This window comes from Zalophus californianus, chromosome 7 (genome assembly GCF_009762305.2).
Source record: "Zalophus californianus isolate mZalCal1 chromosome 7, mZalCal1.pri.v2, whole genome shotgun sequence".
NCBI lineage: Eukaryota > Metazoa > Chordata > Mammalia > Carnivora > Otariidae > Zalophus > Zalophus californianus.
In genome coordinates this window covers 69,733,451-69,752,806 of record NC_045601.1, presented here as the reverse complement: position 1 = coordinate 69,752,806, position 19,356 = coordinate 69,733,451, and the positions used below count along the sequence as shown (strand labels likewise).

The 19,356-nt window shown below is 41.1% G+C and overlaps 2 protein-coding genes across 2 annotated transcripts in view; both read right to left on the bottom strand.

Annotated features, from left to right (window-relative positions):
- Window positions 1–2,436: 2,436 nt before the first annotated feature.
- Window positions 2,437–4,803, bottom strand: LYRM2 (LYR motif containing 2). Its single transcript, XM_027601246.1, has 3 exons — window positions 4,634–4,803; window positions 3,920–4,060; window positions 2,437–3,478 (listed from the first exon to the last, which is right to left on the bottom strand). The coding sequence occupies exons 1-3, from the start codon at window positions 4,676–4,678 to the stop codon at window positions 3,398–3,400; spliced, it is 267 nt and encodes an 88-aa protein (XP_027457047.1). The 5' UTR covers window positions 4,679–4,803; the 3' UTR covers window positions 2,437–3,397.
- Window positions 4,804–7,710: 2,907 nt separating this feature from the next.
- MDN1 (midasin AAA ATPase 1) overlaps window positions 7,711–19,356 on the bottom strand; it is a 157,976-nt gene continuing 146,330 nt past the window's right edge. Inside the window, exons 93-102 of the mRNA XM_027601624.2 lie at window positions 18,375–18,539; window positions 16,922–17,082; window positions 16,142–16,231; window positions 15,144–15,259; window positions 14,383–14,557; window positions 13,108–13,181; window positions 12,892–13,006; window positions 11,740–11,803; window positions 9,936–10,078; window positions 7,711–9,131 (exon numbers count right to left, since the gene is read on the bottom strand). Coding sequence (XP_027457425.2) covers window positions 8,943–9,131; window positions 9,936–10,078; window positions 11,740–11,803; window positions 12,892–13,006; window positions 13,108–13,181; window positions 14,383–14,557; window positions 15,144–15,259; window positions 16,142–16,231; window positions 16,922–17,082; window positions 18,375–18,539 — 1,292 coding nt within the window. The 3' untranslated portion in view covers window positions 7,711–8,942. The remainder of the gene's footprint in view (window positions 9,132–9,935; window positions 10,079–11,739; window positions 11,804–12,891; window positions 13,007–13,107; window positions 13,182–14,382; window positions 14,558–15,143; window positions 15,260–16,141; window positions 16,232–16,921; window positions 17,083–18,374; window positions 18,540–19,356) is intronic.

Sequence of the window (19,356 nt, the reverse complement as noted above, 5' to 3'; positions counted from 1 at the left end):
ACTGTATGCAGGCAAAATAACATTTTCTAACAATTTATTCGTAAAAGCTAAATACATTTCTTCCTGTGATATAAAAGCCAAATCGATTAAGATTTAGAAGATAAAACCAGCGACCTTTTAGAATACTTATAAGAAAAAAAATTTTAGTTGTCTTCTGTTGTGATTTTAAAGGAAATATTTGTAATATTGTCAAGATATGATAAATATGAATATATTAAATCCATGAGACACATAACCAGGAAACAGCACAGAAATTTTCCTAATGCAAACCGGAATGAGTAAAAAGCAATTTCCTCTTCCTAGTAAACAAAAATAGCAAATTTAATCCTGATAGAATTTCTCAGATGCCTGACTCAAGGAAGGAAATAGGCTGTGGCGATTTCTAGTTTGGCACAAAGTGACAATTTGCTTTTGATTCTGCTTGGACCTTACTCTACATAATCCCAGTTTTTTCCCACGGTAGATGTGAGCTATTTCCTTCTGTTGTTTGACTAGCATTTTTCTTCCGTAAGAGACAATTTAGGTTAAGTGGGGGTCTCAGCCTCTCTTGAGTGTCTAGTTGTGTGACTCCAGTAATATAGACACCAAAGAACATGTGCTGCTTTTCCCCAAATATTATAACATCCTCTGCAGGCCCACCCACAGCAATGCCTGTGCTGAGTTCAGAAACTTCCAACCAGATGGCACACTTCAAAAAAGATAATGATGTAGGGATAGTCAGTATGCTGAATAGCAGCCCTACCCACTTATCCTCATGCTAGAAAGCTTTGGTATTTAAAAAGTTTTAATATAAAGATTTGACTTATTGTAGTTCAAATACATAAACTGAACATCCGAGTACTTTAAAATTAAACTTGGGGAACAAAACTAAGATTCAAACAAGAGTATAGTTATGGGTTTTTTTGTTTTGTTTTGTTTTAGAAGGTGGGTAGGGGATGAGGGAGAGGGAGAATCTTAAGCAGGCTCCATGCCCAGCACAGAGCCCGATGCAGGGCTCGATCTCACAACCCTGAGATGATGACCTGAGCCAAAATTGAGAGTCGGACGCTTAACTGACTCAGCCACCCAGGTGCCCCCACACGAATATAGCTCACAGGGAATATCCAGAAAGGTAATTTGTTGTCTAAGCCAGAACACTGATAAAGATGCTAAATAAAATGTGTTTCACCAGGAGTTTGAACCTGGCCAACATCTTAATGAGCATAGCTCCATATGGGAGGAGAAATTGTTGTTTAGCCTAAGATTTATGTAGCACTCAAATGCTGTCCATTATTAAGATTATAATAATCTTAGCATCTGGAAGATGAACATTCAATTTGCAGTGTTTTGCCCAATTTAAAAAACAAAACAAATCCCAAGTTAGGTTTTCTCAGAGTCTGGTATTTGTATCTTACAAACTTAAACCACAAATGCTCTTAGATCTTTGACATATACCACCACTAGGAAGAATGTCACCAAGTCATGGACTTCTACACCTCATGAAAGGATGATCTGTAGTGTCAAGATTTTAGATTTACTAGAAATTGCCTATACGTGAATAGGTAGATCATGCTGCACAAAGAAAAGTATTCTCTGCTCAGAGACTGTTCACAAATGCTTCTGTTCATCAAATGGCTTTGCAATAGGTTAACTGATGTACAGCTATGTACAAATCTGATAATTAGCTCAAGCATTTTGAATTAGATTACCTGGCTGAAGAATATTCAGAATTATTTTGTCTTGTGGGCTGAGGCTGTGGGAGGGGCGGGTGGACCCTGGCAATGCAGGCAGGCCATGGACAAACGCCACCATCTGCTTCTCCCTCTCCTCTGGCAGGCAGTCCAATACTAGGTAACCATTTATCATTCTGCAAAGTTTCTCCTACATTTTTCAGGTGCTGAGCAGATTCTTGGATTAACTTTTTAGATCTGCTCTGTAAAAGAACAGAGGACATCTGTCTATAGGACCGCCGATCCCACCTCTTCCTTAAGCTTTCACTTTCACTAAAGTAATTGTTACACATTTGGTTGGAGTGTCAAGTCAACTTCTCGTCTTCAATGTATTCTTCAAACTCTTTCCTCCTGTCACTGGAAGAGAACCTAATGCACCAAGGATCTTCCCTGATGGTTTCACTTCTTTCTATGTGGATGCTAAGGTAATTGCATTAGTTTCATCCAGACATTGCCTCTTCTTTTTGGTAAGTTCCTCAATGTGTTCATTAAGCTTCTGTCTCTCCTCTTTCCAACAAAGATCTGTATTACCGGTGGTGGTCTTTTCAGAGAATCCTTGGACTACTGGATCATGACACATCTGAAGAACCTACCTCAACAACCATCAGTAATGCAGAAGGATTTTTTTTTCAAGAAAGGTCCAGGGTATCTTCTGAGGTCAGTATACATCCATATATCTCATACGATTTCTTAAAATAGTGATTTACACAGTATTATATGTCAATTCTTTATCAGCAAAAAAATCAGTAAAACCTTTACTGAAGTATAATTCAAATATCACACATGCAAAATATATGATTCAACGGACTTTAGTATATTCAGAGTTGTGCAACCGACACCCCCAACTTTTAGAATGTTTTCATTACCCAGAAAAGAAATCCCATGTCCATTTGCAATTACTTTCCACGCTATCCACACCCTGGGAAACCCACCTCTTTCTTCCTATTTTAGATACTTCATATAAATGGAATCCTATAATATGTGATCTTTTGTGACTGGTCTCTGGTACATCCATGTATCAGTACTTCATTCCTTTTTATTGCTAGATAATATTCTACACACATCTTATTTAATCATTTATCAGATGGGTATTTGGATTGCTTCTACTTCTTGGCTATTATGAATAATGCTGCTATGAATATTCCTGTACAAGTTTTCTTATAGAAAGATTTTCAGTTCTCTTGGTTATAAACCTAGGAGGAAACTGCTGAACTGTTTGGTAACTGAATCTTTTAAGCAACTGACAGTCTGTTTTCCAAGTGGCTGTGCCATTTGATATTCCCACAGCATGTATGAGGGGTTCAGTTTCCCTACATCTTTACCAACATTTGCTTAACTGTTTTTAATTATAGTTATTCCAGTGGATGTGGTACTGTTTCAGTGTGGTTTTAATTTGCATTTCCCAGAGGGTTAATGGTGTTGACCATCTTAAGTGCTGGCCACTTGTACTGGTTTTTGCTGCTTGAACTGAGACATCCAAAAACATTTTCAAAATGCAGGGTGTGTTTTTCAGTGTTTAGGCAATTGTTCTGATGTGCTTTCGTTTGCTTTGACATGCCATGCTCCATGTTCTGACATTTTCCCAAGTACTGTACAGTTTGACTTGCTTTTAGGCTGCCCATCATTGAGTCTAATTAGCTCAATAATACACATGGAAACTTTGAAAGTCTTTCAGAATAATGCTATAGTTAAGATTTTGCCAAAGCAAGGGTTTTTTCTAACTCTTTGAGCTGCATATTGCCTTGAGTAATCATCATCCGGATTGTATCCTGTAGAAGAAAGTGAAAGCTGGTCACTGTTTTACTTGGTTAAACAAGGTACAGCTCTATCATTTCATTTATTATTCAGGGACCAACACTGAGAATTGGAACCACTGTGTATTAGGAAAGCCCCAAACTGACAACTGAGGGTGCACAGTGTCTGACATGTTTTGTAAACCCCAGTCGTCATACTTCCCAAACCATCATGCTGTCCTATTTATAATCTTTTCATGTGTGTGTATATATGGTTTAACAGAAAAGTCAGGTGATGCTACTGTAAAGATTATAAAATTTCAATTATCATTTGAGTGGAAAATTGGTAACATTAAAGGAATGATCCAGATGTATGTACATCTCCATGATCCTTATATTCCAAAATGTCTGTTAAACTTAAAAAAAAAAAAAATACAAAATGGTCAGGGCCTGTCCTCACCATGATCTTCTTCTCACCTCTTGGGTGGCACTTTTGTTTCTTCTGAATTCTTCCCTTGCCCAGTCCTTCAGGTATTTTCGATCAGAATCATTTGGAACTTCCCGAATTGCTTGCAAAATCCTTCTGTAGAGAAGGAGAACTTGTTGCCTTCTCATGAACTGTAGAGGGGAGGAGAAATGTCAATTACAACTGCAAAATCTACAGCCCAGAGGGCTTTACTTTAGGAATCTACTAAATAGATGACTTCTCTTTGGTCCTCAATTTTGAAAAGGGCAAAGAACTTCTCTTTTAAGAAAAAGGCAAAAAGTGTATTTGGGCTGTTTGCTTACTCCTTTGTCAAACCTTAAGAACCCCGTAACATCAAGAGATGACCAATGAGCAGAAAAAGAACTACCAGTTACTACAGGCTGTAACTACAGTACTTTTTTTTTTTTAAACCAATGCAGTTAAAATTCTTTGGCAATCTCACTCTTTACCATAGCTCAGTACGACAAACATAACAGTCTTCACCGTGGCCAAGGCATTAAAGTTCCAAAGAGACCCAGAGCCCGCCCGCCTCAGAGCCCAGGGCCAGAGGGCAGCCCCCTCCTCCCCGACCCCTCCTCCCCAACCCCACCGCCGGCTTCCGCATCAGGAAGTCCCGCCCCCGCGACGCACTCCGCAGGGTGGGGTGGAGGGAGTGATGGATAATTGAGATCAGATCCTGGAAAGGCTGGCGAAAACGGCACTACCTGCTTTAGCGTTAGCGTTGCCGGTGGTAAGCGGGAAGTCGCCATTTCCTTCAGGTAGCCTCGGTCCCCCAAGAGCTCCAGTGCGCAGGAGCGGAAGTGGGGGCGTAACCAGGGGGCAGGGCGAGCTCGGTTTCCTGGGAGACGGTTCGCGGCTTACACTTGGCCGCCGAATCCCCCGCAGTCTGGTTGGAACCAGTAATGAGCTATAAAGCCTTGGGCAATTTTATCCTAGAATATATTTTCTTAGGGGTGCGAGGGGATAGCAGTTCTTGCGTCACAAATAGCTGTGATAGGAGGAGTGGTAAGGCAACTGGCACAGTTCCTGGCACTGTGGTTAGCTTTGTGAGGGGTGAAATTATTTGTGTATTCCTGTTGGCTTTTTAAATGTGTAGTTAGAAATAAAAATTTAAATGTTAACTTTAATTTTAATGTTTGTGTCCTGTTCGTCTTTTGTTTTCATCCTGGTCTTTTCTGTTTGCAACCATTTTCCCCATGGTGGCATCTTCCATGGTTGCCATTAGTTACGTTCATCTTAAATGTAAGGTTATTTTACCAGCAAAAGTGGGTCTATTTGGGAATAGAGAATTGCATTTGGGGACATGCAAGCTATGGCAAAACTGCCGGCAAGTCCAATAAAGGACAGGAACTTATTTTACAGAGATGGAAGTTGAGAGGGGTCGTTATGAAAAGTCCACTGGGGAAAAAGCAAGATTTTTCACGGAGTTGCAAGGGTAGTTGATTTCTTGCACATTGCGCCTCTCCCATCTTTTACCCCCCTTGGGTCCTGTAATTGATGATTCTTTCCTGCTGGCCTTCTGTTGGGGTCTATAATTGGTGCTTCTGTTGGGAGTCTGTTATTGACCACTCTTCCTGGGAGTGACATTGAGTGGCCCAGCTTTCCTTTCTAGCCTCCCGACTCTACTTCAGTGAAGTCTCCCTTTATTAATTTTCACATATTCTTATGACGTTTTAAATGGCTGCTCCATTGGAGTTATAACAATTTTGTATCACTAAGAATGAGGAACTGAATGTCCCTACAACTTAAGCTTTTATTTCCTATTGTTTTATCTTCCCAACACACACATGTCCTAAAGTTATGCAAGTAGGGTTGCTGAATCTTTACTATATTTCGTCAAATAGAATGGTTCTGAATTAAAATACAGTCAAAAATGTTCATTTGGTTACCCATTTACTGAGCATTTACCTGATTGCCTCACTTGCTGGAATCCTTTGGTGCTCCCTTTTCCTAACTGTGTTCTTTTGGCAACTTCATCTCTCCTGGCCTCCTTCCTCATCTGTAAAGTGAAACAGGATCTACCTCAGAGTTGCATTGTATGTGATGCACTGAAAACAGGACCTGCCACATATACTCCAATGCCTAGCTTTCTTGAACACTACCAGGCATTGTATGGGTGATGCGAACTATGACTACTTTTTGAAGTTTTGTCTAATTGGCAATAGCAATTCATTTTCTTCTTATAAAAATTAGTGAAATATCCCTTGCCACTTATTTTATGAATTGTCATCACTGGTCCATTTATGGTGATCAACAAGGTTTTTATACTAAATTTATATGGCTTGTTTGCCTGTTCTTTAAAAAATTTGTTTATATAACTTTAAGAAGTCTCTATATAGTCATGTATTTTTCTTTTGAGGCTTTTCAATTTCATTTTCTCCCCTTTAGAGCTTTGCAATTCTACATTATGTCTTCATTGTTAACTTTTTAAAGTATTTATTCCACCTAGTTTGCTTTATGGCTTGATGTGGATGGCTCTCTTTTTTCCAATTGCTAAACTATAATTTTGACACCATTAAATCCTTCTTGGGCTTTGACGCCTATATGGTAAATTTTTTTAGTGTCTGAACAAATTGTTCGGGATTATTTCATGTAAGACTAGTACATTTTATTGTTTGGCAGGACTAACACCCTGTAGTTTGAGAATCTTTTTGTATCCTTTCCCTCCAAATCATCATAAGATCTTTATTAAAATTGATAGTGTTGTCTTTTCACATTAATTTATAGATTTTTATACTAGTTCTTCCCATCCAGAAACACTCACTCATGTTAGACACAGTAACACTGTCATGAGTCAGGCTCCCACTTTGGGCAGGAAGACCTAAGACAGGGAGACATATCTGAGGGCTTATCTACTAGGTAGGTGTTTCCAGAAGGGCACATTAGGTAAGAAAATTCCAAAGAATATACAGAACACTGGTAGATTCTAGGACCTCTGGTTTGCTGTGACCAGATCAGCTAGTGGTATGGGCATTCTGGGAGAAGACACAGGAGAGTAATAACCTTCTTCACCAGAGGGATCTCTTCACAAGAGGGAGCTCTAAAGTGACTTGTCTAGGATACCACCAAAGCAGTCCAGACTACAGATTAAAAACGCTCCAGCTGCAGCACAAGCAGAGCGGAAGACAGGATAAAATAAATGTCTGAAAGACCGGACAAGATTGGTGTTTAGATGAAGACAAAGTAAGGCAGCTCTAGAGTTTGAGCTCCAAAGGAGAGCAAGCCTACCCTTAGTGACTCCCTTCGTGACTCAGGTGTGTCCTGCTTCTTACCCCACCCCTAGCACAGTTCCTCCTAGGTCTCGTGGGACTGCTTCCATGCTTCCCAACCCTTTTCCCATTACAGCACAAGCTGAAAAGGGGATTTTTGGGTACCAGCTGGGAAGCTCCAGCTTACATGGTGCAATTTCAAAGGTAGATGATAGATCACATCCTGGTCAGAATGGTGGTGTCTTTCCCTACCCAACCCATCAGAGGGCTACGACCAATGAAATGAGTGGAACAAACATGTCATCTGGAGCAAAATCTTTACGAGTCATTGTGTTTTTCACCCACTTACTCTTTCCTCTGCCACCAGGCCAGCATGCGGCAGCTCACCCACTGTGGACGTAAGACACAAATGAGAAACCCTTATGGCAGTAAGCCACTGAACTTGTGTAGGCCCTGGCAGCACGGCATAAGCCAGGGATAGCCGACTGATGGAGCAGACAAGATCGTTCCCCTGGCATACCTTTTATACACCTGTCATGTTCCATTAAGAATGCTCACAAATTCTATCAACAGTGGTATACGTTTAATAATCAGAATATAACCTGCATAGCTTTTTAGAATAAAAAATGATATAACCTTAGGTACATGCTTTAGGACACTTGGTTAAAGAACAAGCAATCTGTGTCTTTGATGACCACCTCAAAAGTGTGGCAAACTTCACAGTGTAACTTGAAAACAGATGTGGAGATAGACAATTACATCATGGCATGTTGTCTACAAAAGAACATTCTGACAAATAGAACACAGCACACAATTTCAAGTATTCAAGCAGTGCTTTCTGACCAAGTAAAAACCATCTAAAAACCATTGATGTATTTTGACTGGGGGAAAAAAAAATGTAGCTGCTTAGTTTTTCTAAACACAGCATTTCTTTTCCAGAATGGGACTGGCTCAGTCCAGCTTAAAAGCAGTGGAGGAATGATTGTTCCCCTTAATTGTTAAGGGAAAAAAAAAAAAAAAAAAAACAGCAGGGACTGTGGCACAGAAAGAATGAAATAACCAAAGGAAAAAATCAGCTTTCCATCATTGCATAGTCTCCTGAAGCAGCAAATGTGAAGGACGACACAGAAAAACCACTTCATTTTTATACCATCCAGGGGTCATTTTTCCTATTACCTGGGCTCCCATGACATCTGGTTGCTTTGTAAGACCACATATACCCCAACCTTCCTATTCTCAAAGAGAAGGCAGTTACCATCACCTGAAGCGCAATGAAAAAACACACACACTTGGGGACTCTCGAAAGCGGCTATTCAGTCTCTTGACAGCATATGGATACACGCTGTGGGCTTGGCAAGGTGGAGACTTAAAGCAGGGTCAAAAGGGCAGCTGCCTTTAGTCCTTTGTCCAAAGGCCTGGGACAGTCTTATTCTCTCCTAGCCGCTTCTCCAGGTAGGTGTCCAGGGCTCCTGCAAAGGGAAAAGGCAGCCGGGCCCAGGCCTCCTCGTAGGCCGGGCCTTCCAAGGCCAGACACCTGCTACTGCTGTTCCTTCGCTGCCCTAGGTTTGTGACAGCTGGAGCCCAGGCAAAGCAGGGAGCCCCAGGCTTTCTCTAGCTCTGAAAGCACATTGTAAACTAAAATGTACACTGTAATACAAACTTTCTGTAGCTATTAGGTGAATTTTTATAAATCAGATCTAAGATAAAAACATTTTAGAGCTGGGAGGGCAGAAGCACTTGTCCAAAACAGGGAGCACCTGGCCCGAGGTGCCACGGTCTGACCATGGTTTACTGTGTTCCTTCCCTACGCGTGGTCGGAGGCTGCCACCAACTCAAACCACTGTCTCAGAGCATCGCTGAGCGTCTCGGGGAGCGCATTCACATCGCGAAGAATGATATAGAATGGGAATGGGAACTCTTCCATGTAGGATCGGATTTCGGGCATCTCTCCAGGTCCTTTAAATATTGGTACTTTAATGTCCAAGATAGAATCCTGTCGACAGAAAACATTTTGATATAAAAAGAAAAACCAAACCAGTATCCTTGGCTAGCTCTTCCCTGATCTCTTTCACTAACAATCTTTAGATCTCCTATATCAAACTCCTACATATAAAATTAGCTTTTATTACTAAGGAACAGTTTTCAGAACTCTTACTGAGGAGGCAAATCTCTTTCTGAGCACCCTTTCCAGGAAAATAGACACTGAAAGGGAGGGAGAGGGGCAGACAAGAAAATCCAATTTTCCTATAAGGATATTCTCTCATTTTCTACTTGGAGTAATTCAGTCTTCTAAACTTGTTGTCCAGGCCTTAGTGTGACTTGCAGAGACAGTGCTGTCCCTGGAACAGAACTGCCCTGTGGGCATCTTTCACTTAGCAGCCCCTGCCTCCTGCTCCGAGAAGGGCACTGCTGGGGTACAAAGAACTGGGAGAGGCCGGTCTGCAGTTTCAAGTGGACAAGGCCCAGTATCAAGGCTGCAGTGCCTGCAAGGACACAGTGCAGAGGGAAAGGATGACCCATGAGGGAGGAGTTGGCACACCTGGTGGTTAGGAGGGTGGTCTCCGGAATCTGTCTGAAATTCTGGCTTTCCTACTCTTTACCCGTAACCTGTATTTCTGTCCTTCACTGTAAAGTGGGAATGATGATCCTTACCTCACTGGGTTATTCACAAAAAACTAATACAAAGTGCCTAAAACAGTGTCTGACAGAACATTAGTAGGAGTTATGATGGTGTGACCTAGGCCATATTTCAGACAGAACAGGTTGAAGGGAATCCCAACTTTTAGTAATCACTCACGCGGGAACTGGGATTGTCCAATACAACAAAAATGACAAAGATGTTAGCGTTCCGGGCGGCCTGGACTGCCGCCAGGACTCTGTCTTTGCCCTCGAGGAAAAGGCCACGTCCATCAGAGACCACCAGGAGGAGCTGTGCGGTTTCTACAGGGGAACATACAGCAGGAGAGGAAGAAGGGGACAAAACGGAAATCGCACTTTTAACAACTCAGACCTACTTGAAGACAAGTTAGTGTAAGCTTTCTCTGTATCGTTAACCAAACAGATGTCTGAAACTGATGAATTCTGGATATAAGCAAAAGGGACGTCTAAGTCTATTACTTCAGATGCCCCAGTCGGACATAAAGGCTGCAAAAAGGCATATGAAGCTTCTGTCAATAAAGCAATTTCCCTGTCACATTAGATCAATTTCATTGTATAGCAACATATGAGAAGTAAAACATTTATGGCTATAAAGTATAAAAATGGCAGTATTGAGGGGTGCCTGGGTGGCTCAGTCGATTAGGGATCCAACTCTTGATTTCAGATCAGGTCATCATCTCGGGGTCGTGAGATTGAACCCCACATTGGGTTCTGTGCTGGATGTGGAGCCTGCTTATGACTCCTTCCCCCTCCTGCTGCCTCTTGCACTCACTCAAAAAAAAAAAAAAAAAAAAAGATGGCGGTACTGAGTAGGCCATTAGAAGAAAGTGCCCAAATCAGAAACCTGGAACTGGGTTTTCCATAGTTTTATGGAATTTCTTTTTCCAAATTTCTTTTAACTAACTTGTGTATTTTTCTCTTCTTTACATTTAAATGAAAACTTAAGTGGAGGGGCCATTAAAATAAATCATGAATAAAAGCGTTTAAAAAGTTTTAACTCTTAAAAAAAAAGAATTAACTCTGGTGTTTCCAGTGAAAGACTATAGTGGTTGAGGGCAGGCCTCTTTCTCTGTGAAGGAAGTTCAGCAAGTATTGAGAGGTGTTAAAGACTTGCTTCAAACAAGAAGCTTCTCCATGATATAATCACGACTGAGAGATTTCAGAAAGAGCTGAAAGAAGAATTGGTGTGTTTCAAGCCCTAAATCAATCATCGTTGTATTAGCTGGTTTCTGAATTATGTCCTCCTCTGCTTCTGTCATTAAAATATTATAGAATGTTCTTAACACTAAGTTCCATACACCTTGCTCCTTCTTCATAACTCTGAACTCTAAGTATATACTAGTTCATAACAAAGAAGAGTTGACCCTTGAATAACACGGGTCAGTACCGTGTGAGTAGGCCCATTTATATGCAGAGATCTTACTGTAATAGTACTGCATGTATATTTTCTCTTCCCTATGATTTCCTCATGTTTTTTTTTCTCTAGTTTTATTGTAAGAATACAGTATAAAATACACATGATATGCACAATTGCTAATTAACTCTATGTTATCAGTAAAGGCTTCCAGTCAACAGTAGGCTATTAGTAGCTAAGTTTTTGAGGGGTCAAAGTCATATATGGATTTTCAACTGTGCATGGCGTTGGTGCTCCTAACCGCCCCCCTGCCCACCACCACATTGTTCAAGGTCAACTGTAGTTCTTTCCTATCTATTCCTCCATTGGTTATAAGCCCCATGGCTATGGGTTCAATAAAAATTTCTGAATGGATAAATGGTTGAGTACACAATGAGTGCCCACACCTCTCCAGCTCCTGCTTACCTTTTCCAAGAGAGCGTACACTCTAAAAAAGACGGTCATGGGTACGGTGGGTTGAAGGAAGCAGCTTGTGAATGCACACAACAGAAAGGCATTGTGTTGATAAAGACAAAAAAGCGCAGCTCACCTGGACTGGCGTTGTGTGAGGGCTGCTCAGCAGCTGCAAACATGCTGGCCACGGACTCGAGAAACTAAACCAGAACCAGAGACAGGCCGTTATTAAACTACTGAAACTCTCTTCCCATTGTCATGGAGACTGAAATTACTCCTGGCTCTTAAGTGATGATCAAATAAGCTTCTCAGATCTAGAGGCAATGACACGGCCCCTTCCAGCCGCCTGTACGAGGCAGGGACGATCCTTGCCCTGTTGGCATCTATCCTTGGGTGCTGGCGCCCTGAAGCACAGACCTGCGTCTCTGCCACACACACCACTAGTGTTCCGTAACACACCCAAGAGGAAAAGACATACTTCCCCCGGGGTAAAGAGAAGACATCAGTAATGCCCCCAAATAAAACAGCTATCTTCTTGCAGAAGAAAACAACTGAGCAGAAAAAGGCAAGAAAACACAAAATGTCTAGTGTAGCATAAAGAAAGTGGGCTAAATCAGGGCAGACATGAAGAGGACAGAATTATCATCCTATGCTGTGTTTTGAACTGATGTCATCCTGAGCAAGTCACTGGCTGTATTTTACATCCTTTCTTCTCTAGGCTAAATTAAATGGCAGAGAAAAATTGGCCCAATGATGGGTACGGGAAGATGGTTTATTTTTGCACAAGTTCCAAATCTGTCAAAAACTAGGGAGCCAGAAAAATTAGTGACACACTGTTCATCTTTGAGGAACGGAGAAATACGTCATACCTGTTTGCTAATGGGTGCCAAGGAAGTTTCTATTCCAGTGGTGTCTTAGGCTGAAGTTTAGAACTATTCTCCACTGGAAATTTTACCTGTCCTAAAATCATACTGAGGAGGAAAGAGTGCTAAAAATTATGTCTCTGGGGCACCTGTGTGGCTAAGTCGGTTAAGTGTCTGCCTTCAGCTCAGGTCATGATCCTGGGGGGTCCTGGGATTGAGTCCCGAAGGAACCCAAGCTCCCTACTCAGCAGGGAGCCTGCTTCTTCCTCTCCCTCTCCCTCTGCCCCTTCCCCCAACTCGTGCTCTCTCTCGCTCTCAAATGAATAAAATCTTTTAAAAAAATTATTTTAAGTTAAAAAATAAAAATCATGTCTCTCCCACACTTGCTTAAGAATGTGCAGAGGACACTGATGTTGTCAGCATACCTGAGCAATCTTGGTTTTCTTTTGTTGGAATTTACAGAGTCGCAGAATCTTGGACCCTGAGGAATCACTGAACTGTTCGTGGAATGGATGTAACAGCTTTACGGACTCTCCAAAACTAGAGAGAGAAAAACCAAATACAATGGGAGTTAATTTTTGTGTGATCAACATAACAAAAGGAGGCTGATTTTTCCCACTGGGATTTGAAGGCACCCTTACCTGCACACGGCAATCTGACCCACTTCCAGGAGGGTTAGAGCATTTCCAATCACCGCCAAAGATTCAAATGCCAGCTATGAAATACAAAGTTAAGGGTTGAAGGAATCAAAATATCCTCTAGATCAGTGCCTCTCAACCTTTTTTATACCAAGAGTGCCACGAAAATGTTATTTTTGCATGACCCACAGGGAACATCAACATGGCTATTCACAATCAACCCAGAGGCCATGGTGGCCCTAGACCCTTGCTAATACTACACATCCCGAAACCCAGAATCCATTACACTAGTAGCAAAGGTCTGCTCTAGACATCATCTAATAAAAGTGATCCTAGGAGATTTGGTCCCTAAAATTTTTAGAAGTTTTCCCGGGGGGGAGAGGGGAACACTACATAAAAAGTAATCTCTTATGGGTAAAAAATTTTAAAAATCAATTTATTTTAACCCATACGTAAATGACAATATAGTTTTAGAATTTAAATTTCATTAAAAGATGATACTTGTAGCAACTAACATCTACTGAACACATATCAAGTGCTAGGCATTAAACTGAATTAAACTCATTTAATTTTCACAATTCTGTATGAAGTACTGTTATAATTCTCATTTTTCAGAAGATGAAACTGATACATAAGAAGTAAATAAATTGGTCAACATCGTGAGGTAAAAAGTGAGGAGCCTGGACCTGAACCTGAGTTCAGAGGTCACTCTCTAACTTTTTCCAACCAAGCACATGTAGAGGTTTAGGTTGCTCATTGGTTCATACTAGGTAATAGCATCACTGCAAAGCACATCCCTCTTCAGTGGTCATAACGGTGGTAGCCTAAGTAATTCCATTCAGGCTCTTAAGTCTTGTGAATACTAACAGAGCACTAACTCCAGATAATTTCAGACTTAAAAAGATGTACACTGAACCCTTTAAAAATCAATAATATTCAGATATGTTGTACAAGATCGTAAAAAAATAGTTTAACAGAACATTGCATTTTGTGGAAAACAAACATTGTCAGAGTTACTCTGCTGCAGCTAGAGCACAGCAAGGCTGAAAAACAAAACAACTTAAAAGGCCTCCAACAGGACGGGACCTAATTATTTGAGACATCCTGAAACTGCCCTTTTGACTTCTTTTAAAAATTTTAGGTCTTCTCAAACATGGTATCACATTCTCAGAACAGTACTTGGTATTTCAAACTGCTTTTTGCCAGAACATATTTTTGGTGGCCATGGAGCATGGCTTGGTGTCAATTACTCATCAAATTAGCTCAGTGCTTCCTTACCTGTTTGGTATGGTTGTCCACCATGCTAGAAGAGTCATCGATGGCCAAACAAATCTGATACTGGCGTTTACTGGGCTTGGTCCTTCGAAGCCAAATCTTGTCTTTCCGAAATTGACTAGCAATGTATGGAATGACCTTCCGCATATTTAGCCGCTTCCCGGTTCGATAGTCTCCTCTATTAAATTTATCCAAATGGGGTCAAGATTAGTTAACAACAGCTCATCCTCTGATAATTTTTTTAAAAATAGAATCCATTGTCATACCTTATAACCAAAAATACCAAATAACCAGTAACCCGGCACACTCAAGTGTCACTGTCAAATGAGACTTGAGGGCAGCCAGAAAAACTGGATATGTATGTGGCAATAATAATTAGGTCCTTCTAGGAAAGCTAAGACACACTTTAAAAATTAGAAAAATATGTTTGCACTGATTAAATCTTAGACTCTTTTCTGTTCAGAAACTATGAGTTTGGATAAATCTTTGAAAAGATCTAGGTGAGTAACACGTGCAGCAAGCCCATACACCCATGCAAAGGCTCAGCCAATTTTCCCATCAGATGTTAACGAATCAAAGGAACTGCATTAATACCGAACTTCAAAGACACCTCAGTGTTTCCAGATAATATGAAAAAGGGTATGGAATAACATATTGGTGCCTGTGCAGCTCAAATGGCCACCTCAAGCCAGCACTTTAAGTGGTTAAGGTGACCCTGCCATCTTGTCAGGGCACTGTGAGTGAGTCCAGTGGAGAAAACTTACTTCAGCTTGGCTGCCTGGGTAGGCTCTAATATGAGACGAAGCTGCTCACACAACTGTTGTGAAAGAGGCGCAGTTAAGGCCAGGTAACTCTGCCACATCTCAGCTGCAGCCTTCTCCTGCGACAATAAAGTATAAGTTACCCAGAGAACGTCAGAGCCAGCCAAAGTCATTACAGCAAGAGGAGGCTTGAAACAGAGCAGTAGAAAACGACCTACATGAATTTTGTCAACAGAAGCTAATTTGAGAGCTTCTCTTAGCAAGCCACCAGCTTGTTCACGTCCTTAAAAATGTCTCCTCTTCTAACAAAACCACAACCCTCAGTTCCAAATGAGAAAGGATGAAAAAGGCAGAAAATAATGGAATTTATGACCAAATCAACACTTTATTTTCACCACCTACAAAGGCACTTTGTGTGGGTAGGAAACTGAATGGGTAATGATCCAGCCACGTAACTGTGGGCTCTTGGGGTCATGTTTCAAAAGCAAAAGTGACGAGTGCAAATCTCTCAACAGTGTGATTATTTCCTAGACACAAAGCTCCAACTATGGCAGAGCCCTCATACAGGTCTGTAGTAGGAATGATGATAGCAGGCACAAAATACAAACATGTACATATACAGTAAATTTAGGATGTAGAGTCCTAATTAAAAATGAAGCTTCTGGTTAATCTATGCTACCACATTAAGTCAGCCAGCAACATTCCAGGTGGCCTACTCTGAGGATGACACATTTCGACCCATTTTGCAATCACTGTCCTATCTGCTGTATCTATTATAGAGTGAACAATAGAAATTAAAGGAAATAAATACATCAGCTTTTCTGTTTTAATTAAGCTAAATATCGAGTGGCAAAGTACACAGAAAGCAATGGATAGACTTAGGCTCCATATACTCAGTCCCTTCTACAAAGGTAATTGGTGCTAAGAACCTGTTAAGCTTGCTATATCTTTAGAAACAAACAAAAAACCAAGATTATCTTATGAAAAGACCAGTGACTTACTTCTTCTGGGTCTCCAGATTCATGTGGCTGCCACATTTCCAGCTGTCTCTCCAGCTCCTGTCTTAGCTCACTGATGTCTTTTAAAAAGGGCTAAAAAGAAAAAGCCACAGATAAGAGGCAGCCTAGGTTGAAATCACCAACTCATTATCACTGGCTGCCTTCTTCCAAGCAGTATGAACTATAAATACATACCCCTAAGACACAAAGCTTAAGCAATTTAATGGCACAATAAGGAGATGCCAGACAACTAGTCTTCTGCTTCCCATTTTGCAGACAAGATAAAGGAAATTTTACCATTTAGAAGAAATCCATCCAGCAAAATAAAAACAAAAAACCCACAAAACTATTAATATCAAAATGTTCTTTGATTAATCGAGACTGCTATTAAGTCAAACGACTAGGGAAAACTCCATTAAATCTGCTCTTCCTAAAATGCAGGCATTAATAATGCCAAAGATTTTCGCTACTTCATCAGCATAAATTGTGAACTGTCCCTACAGGCTTCTCACACAAGGATGCTGGACATGAGAAGAGTAAATGTGACAGCCTGAGACTGGAGGACCAGACCCACCATCATAGTCAGGTCAGAACAGACCACCCATTATGATGCTGGGACAAAGTGCTGGAACAGTGTTATCTGTTTTGAGAAAACTTTGATAAGGATAAGATAACCCCAAACAACCAGATGTTCCATGAAGTTCTAAAGACAAAAATTTAAAAGCAGTTTATAATTACATTTTATTAACTTATTAAAGCAGTAATTTGTGAACATTTTTGTACCTGGAAAACTGTGTCCATGAGGAACTGATGGGCTGTGTGAATGGTTGAATCTCGGCTTCTCTCTGGTTTCTCCTTCTCTGTCTCTTCATGTGATAGGTTGATCCTGGGATCTTGGTCTTCTGTTTTAACAGCTTGGGTCTCCACCTCCATCTCATCAAAGCCTATTTGCATAAAGGACAGAGTTTTACTTACCATAAAATTACAGAGACTGACCCTTCACGACTGCCTGCCTAACAATTACTCAAACCTCACTCCTTCAGTCCCCACCAAATTTCCACATATGGGTTCCACAGGTTCCTTCTCTTTGGGTCAGGCACTGCCAATTCTGACTCTCCTAACCTCCCCACTGTGATATTGAACGCAGCTGTTCTGCAAAGAAGGGAAATGGGGGAGACTCCCATTTACCCTGATAAGCCTTGTAGAACTGTGTGATTCTTTAAACTACATGCATATAAAACTTTGATAAAAATAAAAACTAAAGTAAAGTCATAGTTCCATTCTATTTATGAGGAAACTGAGGCAAAGAAAATATTAATAATAAGCCGTAACCTATAAGGTAAGGAAGAGGCAAAGTCTGGATTTTGAATTTTCATCAGAGTTGTGCCATTCCCACTGTCATACAATAGTTGAGCATTGACAGTTCTAAAACCCAAGAAGACAAGAAGAAAGCAGGAAAAAAAAGGTTTTTGAGTTGGGCAAGTTCTTTTGAATTTGCATTTATTCCACTGCTGATAAGGTTATTTTTTAATGTGTTAAATCCATAGTTTATCTCTTTTTCTTTTTTTTTTAAGATTTTATTTATTTTTGACAGAGTATACAAGCAGGGGAAGCAGCACGGCAGAGGCAGAGGGAGAAGCAGGCACCCTGCTCAACAGGGAGCCAGATGTGGGGCTCGATCCCAGGACCCTGGGATCATGACCCGAGCCGAAGGCAGACGCTTAACTGTCTGAGCCACCCAGGCACCCCTCTTTTTCTTTTTTTAATATATTGCCTCGTAAAAGCACTTGGTCAACTCTGAAATGGAACTGTATGTAAGAAGCGTGGTTACTTTTTCACATGCATTTTCCCCATTCTATTTCTTTAAATATTTTACTGCATTTTATGCTAATATTCTATATTTCCACATAATTGAAAACCCTTCTCTAATAATCAAGAGTGTTTCTTCTGGTCATAACTGCAGTGTACTATTTTGTTTTCTACATATTTAAAGAAGACTGAAGGCATTTTGCCTGAATCTCAGGTTTCTGAGGTCTCCTTAAAGGACAGTGGCTGCAACACCACTCTTCCACCTTTTGACTCCCAAGTGAAATACAGTGGAATTATCACAGGTACACAAACACCTACTCCGTGGGTTAGGACGGGGAAAGAACCAACCAGATCAGACCACATTACACGAGAAGTGACTTTTCTGAGTCAGGGAGCTTAGGAGGGATCTGCTCACTGTAGGGCTCACCAGGGCTCGCTGTGGTCCCTGACGTGACCGCCTCCGGCTTTAGGTGCTGCATGTCTGCTGCCCGGAGTTGCTCCTCCTCCGTGTCCATGAAGGTATCCTCTGTCCCCTCCTCCTGACCCCTGCTGGAACCCTCTGCGGACTGCTGCTGCTCCTTGCTGGCCACATCTGCCAATAGAGCACACAGACACATAAAGAGCCTAGGTCTTCCCAGAACAAAGTAATCAAGAGTGGGTATGGTTTGTCATTTTTAGCCTCCAAGATTTTACTCATGCTGGTTCTCTACTGACCAGCTATGGGGCATGAACATGGTACTTGGCTTCTCTGTGCCTTGGATGCCCTACTGACCTACTAATGTAACTGCTGATTCTCTACCACAAAAATAGGATGCTTAGCTAGGTTTTTACTGCTATTACAAGAAACTGAACCAGAAGAAACAGGCTAGACACATGACTCAGAGCAGCTAATGGAATTATCCTCCATTACCAAATTATGAGTGGAAACTAATGATTAAGAATATAACGCAGGGGCGCCTGGGTGGCTCAGCCGTTAAGCGTCTGCCTTCGGCTCAGGTCATGATCCCAGGGTCCTGGGATCAAGCCCCGCATCGGGCTCCCTGCTCAGCGGGGAGCCTTCTTCTCCCTCTCCCACTCCCCCCGCTTGTGTTCCCTCTCTCGCTGTGTCTGTCAAGTAAATAAATAAAATATTTTTTTAAAAAAAGAATATAACACAGGACACAGAAAAACCAACGTTGAGGATGAGCTCTGTGATCCTGGACAAGTTCTTAAACTTGTTTGGTCTCAGTATGCTCATCTATAAAATGGAAATATTGTAGCTCCTAAGATTATTGGAGAAATTTCATGATCATTCAGCAACGACTCAGAATAGTGTTTGGTACAAAGCAAGAGCTCGATTCATGGTAGCAATTATTACTACTGTTTTATTTTTCTAAAAAGTGAAGATACAAAAGAAATGATGCTCATAG